This window comes from Sorex fumeus, unplaced genomic scaffold (genome assembly GCF_029834395.1).
Source record: "Sorex fumeus unplaced genomic scaffold, SorFum_2.1 ptg000123l, whole genome shotgun sequence".
NCBI lineage: Eukaryota > Metazoa > Chordata > Mammalia > Eulipotyphla > Soricidae > Sorex > Sorex fumeus.
In genome coordinates this window covers 2,745,131-2,757,793 of record NW_026606180.1, presented here as the reverse complement: position 1 = coordinate 2,757,793, position 12,663 = coordinate 2,745,131, and the positions used below count along the sequence as shown (strand labels likewise).

The 12,663-nt window shown below is 38.7% G+C and overlaps 1 protein-coding gene across 1 annotated transcript in view; it reads right to left on the bottom strand.

The window, feature by feature from the left end:
* KIF6 (kinesin family member 6) overlaps positions 1 to 12,663 on the bottom strand; it is a 672,206-nt gene that overhangs the window by 507,837 nt on the left and 151,706 nt on the right. Inside the window, exon 4 of the mRNA XM_056137333.1 lies at positions 5,256 to 5,403. Coding sequence (XP_055993308.1) covers positions 5,256 to 5,403 — 148 coding nt within the window. The remainder of the gene's footprint in view (positions 1 to 5,255; positions 5,404 to 12,663) is intronic.

Genomic DNA, 12,663 nt, shown 5'->3' with positions numbered 1-12,663 from the left:
ATCAGTCAATTTGGTTGAGGACTTGTAAAACACACCATTACTTACTTTCCATAAAAGGTTACTGAAACATTAACTTTCTTTGTGAATAGGGCTATTCATAAAAGAACAGAGTTGATATCTTGGCTTTAAAACTCTAGTAGCAAAAAAGTTTCTATCTTTAAACATAACTTTCCACTTACTAGTATTCATATTATCTGATGATATACAAAATGAAAAATTAATTTCCTGGGACAGAAATAGTTTATATCAATCAAATAACAAGTGTGGACACAGTTTATTACTTATATCTTACTTGATGAGTGAATTTGCTTGGCACAAACACTAAACTGAGAATGTTCAAATGTTGATTAAAGTGAGGCATTTTATTGTGGGTTTCTGTGAAATGCAGTTATATGAGCACTGATGTAATCAGGATAGAAGCCAAGGTTGCTGACCCTAATCTCAATTCTGCTAACAGCTGAAAAGGACCCACTCCTACGGGGTTAAAATTAAACTTTTGTTTCAGCTTTTGAGAAGATGGTAAGTTCAGTTTTCAATACAAAATATAGAATAATATCGTGTCATCCTTGCTAAGTACAAATGCTTCCATTTCTACAAACAATTTCCTGTTCCTCAAAAGAAGAAAATATGTAGTTCTGTCTGGTGCCCAAAAGATCAGAAAGATGCCAGAATAAATATAAATGGCAGGATTTGCTTAAAATATTTTCCTGATTGATAATAACCCATATCCAAGAGAGTCCATTTAACAGATTTTATTCAAAGTGAGGAGAGAAGTAGTCTGGAAAACCAAAGATGGAATCCTCTCCTCCTTGCTACGATCAGGCCTCAATTTTCACAACCATTGAATTTTTGTAATTAACTCCTTTATATTCAGCAGATTAAAATTAGTATGATTCTCTGATCATCAAAAGGCTCAAACTTTTCAAATAAAGATGTCACCATTTCATAACTGTGCACACACACGCACATGTGTGCGAGAGTGCACACACACACACACACACACACACACACACACATGAAAAACTATGGCTATTCAGCCAGCATATGACTATTATAAAACATATCAGATACAGTTGAAATACTGAATCTTGGAAGGTGACTGGCATAGACAGACCTTTTACAGCAAACTTATCCCAACAAATGCTGATAATCCTGTTGATGTGAGTGACCCTGACTGATCTAAAAATGGCTTATCAATTTAGCATAGTTATGGCACCATTTTAACATCAAATTTTCTGGGTTGTAGCGTGGGTATGTACAGAAGGTATCAGAGACTGTGTGTCTAATGCAGTGTCAGTATACTGCAGTGTTTCCCAAACCATTCCCTGAAATACTCGTAAAAAGAGTTTTCCATGGTCAAAACATAAACTGGTCTTATCTTTATATATGTATAAAGCGATAAGGGATCATTAAACAACTTCTGAAACCCTTTTAAAACAGATTTTAAAGCTTACTTGAATATTTTTTAACTATCCCATTGAGTAAGGCTTGATATTATAGCATGAAGTTTTGAGATCATTAGACAAAACTGTCTTCAAATACTAAGTAAGCCACTTAGAACAGTCATCCTACACAAACACTGAGAAAGGGATAACACATCAGTGGTGCTCAAGGGGAACATGTAGGCACAATGCTTATGATTTACTTTCAGTGATGCACAGAGGTGCTCAGTGCTGAGAATTAAACCTCACTCCAGCCCTCTCAACAGCCCTGAAACTGCACCTTAATTCTTACCACAAAAAATGAGGATTAAAAACTTTATCTTGTAATGGGGGGTGGGAGGGATGCTGGGACCCGTGGTGGTGGAGGATGGGCACTGATGGAGGGAAGGGTGCTTGATCATTGTATGGCTGAAACCCAAGCACAAAAGTTTATAAGTCTATAACTGTACCTCACGGTGTTTCACTAATAAAAAAATTTTTTAAAAATTTATCTTGTAGAATTGGTATAATCCTACCAAATATATGTGGTCCCATAATAGGTACCATGAATTTCTTGATTTTATTACTATTGTGGTTATTATTATTAAAAGTCTCAAATAGGGCATTCAGTATGTGAACATAACTGAAAGAAACAGAAAGATGAAAAGAACAGCCAATTTGTGTGTTTTCAGTGAAGAAATTTGCTTTCTCCAGAAACAAGAAGAATAAAAATTCAGTAAATAGCAGTTCCACTATCTGGAAATGATAAGAATAAAGATTTTGGCTTCTCTGGTTTCTTCATTTTCTGGATTTTTATTAGAATATACACTGAAAATTCACTGAGTTATATGGCAAAGATACCTTCCTCATTACTCTGTTTTGCAGGGTTTAAGATTGCCAGACTATAATGCAACACATATGTTTCCTGCAGACGGCTTTTTCCCTTGCCCCCAAACAAATTAGAAACTAACAATACTCAAAAATAGCAAGCAGCAATTTCTAAAAGAAATCAAGTCATTTTTTAAGTCATTGAAAACATGCTCCTATCACTTTAAGATCCAGTATACACTGGGTTCTTCATATACCTTGAAATAAATACTTTGCATAAGTAAAATGCTTCCTTTATGAATTCTACAGAACCTGATGTGGCTTTCTGAAGCAATCAACTCAGTGTACGTAAATACCTATTCACACTTTTTAACTATCCAACTTAGACGAACTTTAAGATGTACTTCAGGTTGCCTCTGACTAATTTTGTCACAATTTAGTTTCATTATAATGAATGCATTGTGCTCCATCTTGGCTAAATGCTCTTTTGTCCATTTTCAAAGCATTGTCCAAGCTAAATTTGTTCAACAAACCTTCTCTAATTCCAGGAAGTTATGTAGGATGATTCAGAATGATAGGGAGTTTGTAGTAATGCCAAAAACAAGTATTAAAAATTGTCACACAAAATCAAAGATGGCAGGCACTGGGAAATTATAGATTTGTAAAATTGTATTTTGGTAGTCATAGATGAAAATTTTAAATGCCAAATACCAGTTTTATCAGGAAAGAATTTATTTATTCTTCATAATTTAACCAGGGATATTTATGTCATTTGTTCTCAGTTTCACAGAATTTGCTAAAATTGGGATCACAAAAATTGATATGAAAGAAGGAAATAAGGAAGGAAGAAATGAATGAATGAAGAAAAAAGGAAGAAGGAGGGAGTAAGATATAGATGGATTAACAGATATCAATGACTGCAGCAAAACAGTTAAGTTTTAAGCATCTTTTTTGTGCCAGGAACCAGAAAATAGTTTTCAATTATGTTTAATTCTCCCAGCAACTCCATAGTACCTTGGCAATAGTAGGTCATAGTTGCACTAAGAGTTGTAAGAACTATAATTATTTTTTTAGAAGCAGTTATGCCAGCACTAATTGGTCTTTCTAGGACAATAGACTTCCACATAGACTTCCACAACAACATAAACAATTAGAAGTCATATTCCCATTTTGTAAAATAAAGTAAAGGCCCTCCCGTTGATCGTCGATTTGCTCGAGCGGGCCCAGTAACGTCTCCATTGGAGACTTTGTTGTTACTGTGTCTGGCATATCGAATACTCTCGGTAGCTTGCCGGGCTCTCCGAGAGGGGCGGAGGAATCGAACTCGGGTCGGCCATGTTGGCCGCTTGTAAGGCGAACGCCCTACCCGCTGTGCTATCGCTCCACCCAAAAATATGGGAATGAAATAGCTAATGTCAGAAATAAAAGAGTAAATAAAATAACGGGATTTGGTTCTACATGTATACAATATGCAAACTGTTTCCTCCCATATTTTCTGGCATGCAGACTTGGAATGTTTAATCTAGTAAGAGATGAGCTTAACTAATGGATAATTGCCACTTTATGGATGGAAATTAGAATTATGCAGATGCAGATCCAGGCGATTTCATCTCATTTTTGCAACTCAAAGTACAAATGACCTACAGTCAGAAATTTTGGCATAACTGTTATACTTACCTAGTTAAAACATTTGCAAAATGAATAAAATCAAGCAACAGTTGGAACTAGTAGGAATCTAACGGTCCAGTGCAACTTCATCCAACTTTAAAGAAGGGATGAATTGAAACCCAGAGAAACAAAGTACTTAATGGAGAATTTTTCTTTAATACAACCCAGCTGACCTGAGTTCAATTCCTCCACCCCTCTCGGAGAGCCCAGCAAGCTACAGAGAGTATCTTGCCTGCACGGCAAAGCCTGGCAAGCTCCCCGGGATGTATTCTATATGCCAAACACAGTAACAACAAGTCTCACAATGGAGACCTTACTGGGCCCGCTCGAGCAAATGGATGAATGGATGAACGTGAGGTCAGTGCAGTGCAGTGCTACAACCAACAAAATTAAGTCTGTCTCAGACACTGAGGCAGCACATGTAGGTATCGGGAACCTGTTATCTATTCCTTTACCTTCTATGGGTATATCAGAAAGAATTCTCTTTCAGTCTTTGCTTATATGCTATTTTCTTTAATGACAAGCACCTCTTTAATCTCTACTTTTTTAGCAGAATGGCATATTTTCCTTAAGTAGAAACTCCAGAGGTTTTTGACAATGAAATGCACTCAATTAGATATAAGTGTCAATATCCTGCCCCCACACCAGGCTGTCTTCACGGGGCCCCCTAGGAGGGGGACTGTGGGTTGAGCTTCCCTCTCTGCCCGAAGAAGAACCCTGGCAGTCAAAAACCTCCAGAACCCAGGCACTACCATGCTCAAGGCCACTCTCCACATGCTCGGAAGCCTCACCCATGAAGGAACCAGAGGAACCCAGGTATGCGGGACCTGTGGCTGAGATCTCCAAGCCTGCTCTGATTGGGACTGGGCCTCCTCCACCCAGATCCACCGTTTTCCAGTAGTTTGGCAGCCACACCCACAAACTGCCCCCAGCACCATGTAATCTCATCAACAACCAAGATCCAGAGACTATAAAACAATGCTCCTGGAAGAGAGGAACACAGTTTTTCCTGGAGCCTCTGTCCCCCTCAGAGAGCCTGGCAAGCTACCTATGGCGTATTAGATATGCCAAAAATAGTAACAATAAGGTTACTGTTTTTCCCTGACCCTGAAAGAGCCTCCAATACAGCAGCATTGGGAAGGACGAGTAAGAAGAGGCTGCTAAAATCTCAGGGCTGGGACGAATGGAGATGTTACTGGAGCCCGCTTGAGCAAATCGATGAACAACGGAATGACAATGGTGATACAAAGATACAGAGAAGTGTCAATAGATATTTGACCAAGAAAATAAAATGTATGCTCTATCTATACAACATAAAATGGAATTAAAGGTTTATACCTTTTGTAATTGCTCAAAAATGTATGACAGTGTCCTTGGGATAATGCCTCTGTCACTGTAGCGCTCTGCCCCTCCGGTGATGGTGAATGTTTTTCCACTGCCTGTCTGCCCATATGCAAAGATGGTGCCATTGTAACCCGCCAGGACACTGTGAAAAGAAATGTCATGCTTTTAATACCAAAGGCTTACAATAGCTATATTAATATATGCACTCTAATAGAAACCTTAATCAACATTATTGAAAAATTAGAGTTGTATCTATAGAAATATTATCTAGTTAGAATTTTATTTTTTGTCCAGGAAAATTAGCACATAAAACAATTTTTTTCAGAAATCACTTCGGATTAAACATGAGATGGCCCTAATTTTTTAAAATAATTTCTTAATTAATGAGTCACCATGAGTTACAGTTACCGACTTACAAATTTTGTGCTCGAGTTTCAGTCATACAATGATCAAGTACCCAAAGATGGCCCTCTTACGAATTTCATTCAGTATTCACCGTAGCACTGTCCTCCCATTGTTCATTAATTTGCTCAAACAGGCACCAGTAACGTCTCCATTGTGTGACTTGTTGTTACTACTTTTGGCATATCGAATACGCCATGGGGAGTTTGCCAGGCTCTGGCATGTGAGCAGGATACTCTCAGTAGTTTGTCGGGCTCTCTGAGAGGGATGGAGGAATCAAACCTGGGTCGGACACATGCAAGGCAAATGCCCTACTCGCTGTGCTATCACTCCAGCCCACATTCCTCCATCCTTATTCAGTATAGAGTTGGGAAACAAAAATAAATAGGATTACATCAAACTCAAATGTTTTTACATGTCAAAAGAAACTCAAGATGAAATTTAACGATAACCTACTGAGTGGTATAAAATATGTGTACACCCTGCACCACATTAAGGGCTAGTATCCAAGGTATATAATTTTCTTGCAAAGTTTAACATCAGAAAATGGGGAGATGTCTTCAAACTGTACTACAAAGCCATAGTAATTTAAACATCATTGAATTGGTATAAAAGCAGATCTGCAGATCAATGGAATAGAGTTGAATATCCTGACACAGACTCTCAAATATATGATCACTTCATCTTTGATAAAGGAGCAAGAAATACGAAGTGGAGCAAGGAAAGTGTCAAGTGGTCCTAGGAAAACTAGGAAGCTACATGCCAAGAAATGAACTCAGACCCCTTTCTGATGCCAGGCACAAAAGGCAGATCAAAATGGATTAAAGACCTCATTATCAGACTGAATTCATAAGGTACAAGGAGAAAAATGTAGACAGAACCCTCTATGACACTGAAGCTAAAGGCATCTTCAAAGATTAAACTGACCAAGCAAATTGAAACAAAGATTAAACAAATAGAACCACATAAAATTAAGAAGCTTCTGCACCTCAAAAGAAATGATGACCAAGAAACAAGACAGCCCATGGAATGGAAAAAAAAATATAGCACAGTGGTAGGGCATTTGCCTTGCATGCAGCCAACATGGCCGACCCAAGTTCGATTCCTCCGCCCCTCTCGGAGAGCCCGGCAAGCTACCGAGAGTATATCTCGCCCGCACGGCAGAGCCTGGCAAGCTCCCCGTGACGTATTCGATATGCCAAACACAGTAACAACAAAGTCTCCAATGGAGATGTTACTGGGCCCGCTCGAGCAAATCGATGATCAACGGGAGGGCCTTTACCTTTACCTTTACCCAATACTCATATGATAAGGGGTTAATATCCATGATATATAAGGCACTGGTAAAACTTAACAAGAAAAAAAATCCAACTCTATCTAAAAGTGGGAAGAAGAAATGAACAGAAAGTTCCTCAAAGAAGAACAAATGACCAAAAGGCACATGACAAAATTATCTACAACACTAATCATCAAGGAGATCAAATCAAAACCAACAATGAGATATCATCTCACACCACAGAGACAGCACACATACTTTTCAATGAATGTTTTTCTGTTCTGGGAGTTAATGCCCCCAAAAAGTGGAATTGGTAGGTTATATGGCAGCTCAAATTTAAGTTTACTGAGAACCCTCCATAATGTTTTCCACGGGATTTAAACCATACAACATTCCTACCAATAGTGGATAAGAGTCTTTTTTCACCATGTTCCTGCCAACAGATTGTACCCATTTTTTTCTATTTTGCTTAATACTTTTATTATTCTTACAATAACAGGGATCAAACCCAGAGCCTCATACATTCGAGACATTGGCTTTTGTGTTGGGCTATTTTCCAGTCGTTAGTTTGCTACTGCTTTTATATAGAAACAAAACAAAACATTTCCAGAATATATTAGCTTTCGTCTATTAAAAGTAAAATAAAAATTATTTATTTATTATATGTCATGAGAATCTTTCTCAACATTGGCATATGGTTAGGCTGTTGAAGAGTCTGTCTTACAACTTTGCATTAGTTGGTGAATCATGGATGAACCATAAAAAATGAGAAAGGTTCTTAATCACAAAAACCTTGATCATAACCATTTAATATTTTAAAAACTAATTTATTTTAATGTAGACAAAACCCAAAATAGTAGGGGGCTGGAGGATCAGAGCCACAGGGGGATTGAGCAGAAGAGTATGGCGGCATTGAACCCAGGGAGATACCAGAACAGTATGGCAGACTTTTGGGTGCAGGGAGATACTCTCTTCTAATAGTTACCACCAGGAACCAGCCGTGTATTTCTTCACTACTCCATAATTCATCCGAAACATACAAAGACATCCTAACTTAGTCTTCAAACCACACAAAAACACACAGGAAACAACTCCAAAGTGCAAAAGTCACAATGGTGAAGCAACGCAGAAGCCCACCAGGATTAGAGGGTGAAGAACCTCTCCCAGTTGACCCAACCAGTAATAAGTTATATCACCTTTATGATAAGGAATTTAGAATGGAACTGTTAAGGATGAATAAGGAGCTCAAAGAAACAATGAAATCACCGCTAATTAAATACAGGAGGATATGGGGGCAGAAGTGAGGAAAATGCAAACAAAAATACAAGCAGAAATGACAGATCTAAAATACCTGGTAGGTGAAATGAAAAACTCACTGGAAGGTATCAGAAACAAAGTAGTATTTGCTGAGGACAGAATCAGTGAGCTTCAAGATGAGGTGCAGAAAATTTCAAGTTTACAGTAGAAGACAGAAAAGAGCCTCAAAATAAACCAAAGTTGACAAGAGAACGCCAGGATGAAGTCATGAGGAATATAAGGATCACTGGAGTACCGGAGGGTAAGGAAGAAAACCCTGAAGAAGAAGTGACTGTCAAAGCTATTATTGCTGAGAAATTCCTTGAGCTGAAAAGTGCAAGCACCCAGATCCAGGAGGCCTGAAGGGTACCAGCTAAAAGAAATCCACATAAAAATACCCCAAGACAAATACTAATCAGAATGACAAAAACCATGTACAGAGATAGAATATTGAAAGCAGCAAGATCAAAGAAGTAAATTGCTTATAAAGAAACATCCTCAAGATCCACAGCAGACTTATCAGATGAAACATTCTAGGCCCAAAGACAGTAGCAGTATACAGTGAAAAATTCAATGAAATAAATGCCTCACCAAGAATACTTTACCCAGCCAAACTATCATTCGGATTTGAAAGAACAATACACAACTTCAAAGATAAACAAAATCAGAAAACTTTATAGGCTCAAAACCATTGTTACAGGAAAAATTAAACAGGCTACTTTAAGACAAGCCCCACAAGTACATCAAATTCCTACAAAAAGATGGCACAAATCTTCATCACAATAATCTCTCTCAAAATCAATGGATTAAATGCATCAATCAAGAGGCACTGAGTGGCAGGATGGATTAGAAAATTAAACCCCACATTCTGCTGTCTGCAAGAAACACATCTGTACAATCAAAGCAATTCCAGACTCAGAGTCAAAGGCTGGCAAACAATTCTCCAAGCAACTCCCTCAAAAAAGCTGGGGTGGCAATACTAGTATTGAACCACATAAACTTCAAGTTGAAGATTATAAGAGACAGTGAAGGTCATTTATTAATGAGAAAGGGATCGTACATCAGAAAGAACTCACAATCCTAAATGTATATGCATCTAATGAGGGACCAGCAAGATACTTAAAACAACTACTAATAGACCTGAAGAAATATTGAAAACAGCACAATAGTAGTTGGAGATTTCAACATTGTTCTGTCACCTCTCGATAGATCAACCAGACTAAAACTCAGCAGGAAAATACTTTATTTGAGGAAAGAAACATAAGAGATGCATTATAAGATAGATATAAGAATTCCATCCCCCAAAAGTTGAGACAGAAGCAGTCATCAAAGCCCTACCCAAACAGGGCGTTCAAACTCAATACATCAGGATCCTCTGTGAGCTGTATTACAGATTCACTACCAGGATCTCACATTCTACAGAGAAGTGATCACTGATGTCAAGAGAGGGGTTCAGCAGAATGATACCATTTCACCGAAACTCTTCAGTGCCACCCTTGAGAATGTCATGTGAGGACTAGAATGGGAAGCAATAGGAGTGAAGATAGAGGGTCAGCAACTACACCACCTTGGCTTTGCTGATGGCATCATTCTAATAATACCAAACATTAGCCAAGCGGCACAAATACTGGCTGACTTCGACCATGAGTGTGGAAAGGTCAGACTACAGCTGAATCTAACAAAGACAATGTTTATGAGAAATGGTCTTGTTCCTGACATTCCATTCACTCTCAACGGGACAAACAACTCTGAATGCAACAGTAATGTGTACCTAGGTTGAGAAGTCAACATGACGAATGACCTGGCACCTGAGTTGCGTAGGAGGAAGAGAGCAGCTTGGAATGCCTTCAAGAGTGTCAAAAAAATAGCTAAGAGGATGAAGAATCTCTGGCTCTGGGCACATCTCTTCGATCCCACTGTTCTTCCTGCATTAACATACGCCTCAGAGAACTAGGCCCTACGCAAACAGGATGAGGATGCTATTAGGGTCTCCCAAAAAGGAATCGAAAGACCTATGCTTGGAGTATCATGCTTCACTCAAATGAGAGAAAGAATCCGGAGTTCCGACCTCCGTTGATGATCAAGAATCAGGGATGCTGTCTCGTTTGCCAAGGTGTCGAAAATCAGATGGACTGGACACATAATGAGATTTGGAGATGACCGCTGAACTAGAGCCGTTACCAACTGGATTCCACACGACGTCAAAAGATCACGTGGTCACCCACCTATGAGATGGTCAGACTTCTTTGTCAAGACCCTGAATGAACGGTTTGAGATTATTTGTGTTCCTAGAATGAGCAGATGCTATTGGGCTACACTAGCATGCAACAGGGATGAATGGAGACATTACTGGTACCCACTTGAGCAAATCAATGAGTAACAGAATGTCAAGTGATCAAGTGATCCCCCAAAAGTAGAATACACATTCTTCTCCAGTGCACAAAAGTCAGACCATATGTATCATCACCAACTAGGATTCATCCCAGGGATAAAAAGATAGTTTAACATTTGCAAATCAATCAACATAATACACTATATCAATAAAATAAAGAATTGAAAACATATGATCCTACCATTAGATGCAGTAAAAAATTTTGATAAACTCTAGCACCAATTTATGATTAAAAATTCTGAAGAAAATGGGAGTTGAAGGAACTTTTTTTAATACAGTCTAAGTCATTTACCACAAGCCCACAGCAAGCATTATTGTCAAGGGGAAAACTAATGGCTTTCCCCCTAAGGTCAGGCATAATATAATGTTGCCCACTTTCGTCACTCCTATTCAATATAGTACTGGAAATAATTGCCAATGTAGCTAGAAGAGAAAAAGATATGAAAGTCATCCAGAAGAAAAGGAAAAAGTTAAGCTCTCACTAACTGCGCATAGCATGATACTTATAAAATCCTAAAGAATTCACTGGAAAAAAATAATTTCTTAGTGAAGTAGAAGGTTACAAATCAATACCCAAAAGTCCATGGCATTCCTATATACAAAAAATGAAAGAGAAAAAAGATATTAGAAAAACAATTCAGTTCACATCATTGTCTCAGAAAATCAAGTACCTTGGAATCAGCTTAACTAATGAAGTGAAGAACTTATACAAAGAAAACTACAAAACATTGCTTCAAGAAATAAAAGAGGACATGAAAAAATGAAACACATTCCCTGCTCATAAAGTTGGAGGATTAACATTTTTAAAATGGCAACATTCCCCAAAGCATTATACAGATTCAATGTAATCTCTATAAGAATACTCACGACATTTTTTCAAAGAAAAAGATCAAACACTCTTGACATGCATATGTAACAATAAACCCCGATGAATAGCTAGAGTAATCCAAGGGAAAGGAGATGACAGGTATCACCTTCCCCAACTTCAAACTCTACTACAAAACAGTAGTAATCAAAACAGCATACTATTGGAATAAAGACTACTAAGAACCTTCTGAACCTCAAAAGAAATGGTGACCTATATACACAGACAGCACACAGAGTGGGAGAAATTATTCATGCAATACCCATCTGGTAAAGGGTTAATCTCCAAGGTATATATGGCACTGGTAGAACTTTACAAGAAAAATACATCCAGACTTATAAAAAATATGGAGAAGAGAGACTGAAGCAATAGTACAGCAGGTAGGGCATTTGTCTTGTACTTGACCGACCTGGGTTAGAGTCCCAGAATCCCATATGGTCCCCCAAGCACCACTAGAAGTAATTCCTGAGATCAAAGCCAGGAGTAATCCCTGTGCATTAGCTGACCAAGTATGAAGGGATTGTCTTTGGATATTCTAATCTATGGGTCAGAAGTCTGTCCTAATTCCAATACCAAAATGTTTTGATCACTATGACTATATAGTAAAGGTAAAGGTAAAGGCCCTCCCGTTGATCGTCGATTTGCTCGAGCGGGCCCAGTAACGTCTCCATTGGAGACTTTGTTGTTACTGTGTTTGGCATATCGAATACTCTCGGTAGCTTGCCGGGCTCTCCAAGAGGGGCGGAGGAATCGAACTCGGGTTGGCCATGTTGGCCGCTTGTAAGGTGAACGCCCTACCCGCTGTGGAAGTGGGCTGGAGCGATAGCACAGCAGTAGGGCATTTGCCTTGCACGCAGCCAACATGGCTGACCCGAGTTCGATTCCTCCACCCCTCTCGGAGAGCCTGGCAAGCTATCGAAAATATCTCGCCCGCATGGCAGAGCTTGGCAAGCTACCCGGGATGTTTTTGATATGCCAAACACAGTAACAACAAAGTCTCCAATGGAGACGTTACTGGGCCTGCTCGAGCAAATCGATGAACAATGAGAGGACAGTGACAGTGACAGTGAAATTAAGTAACGAGATACCCCTAATTTCTTATTTTGGTATTTTTTTCTATTTGGGGCCTTTTATAACTTAACACAAACTTTATTATGAACAGTTCTAAGTC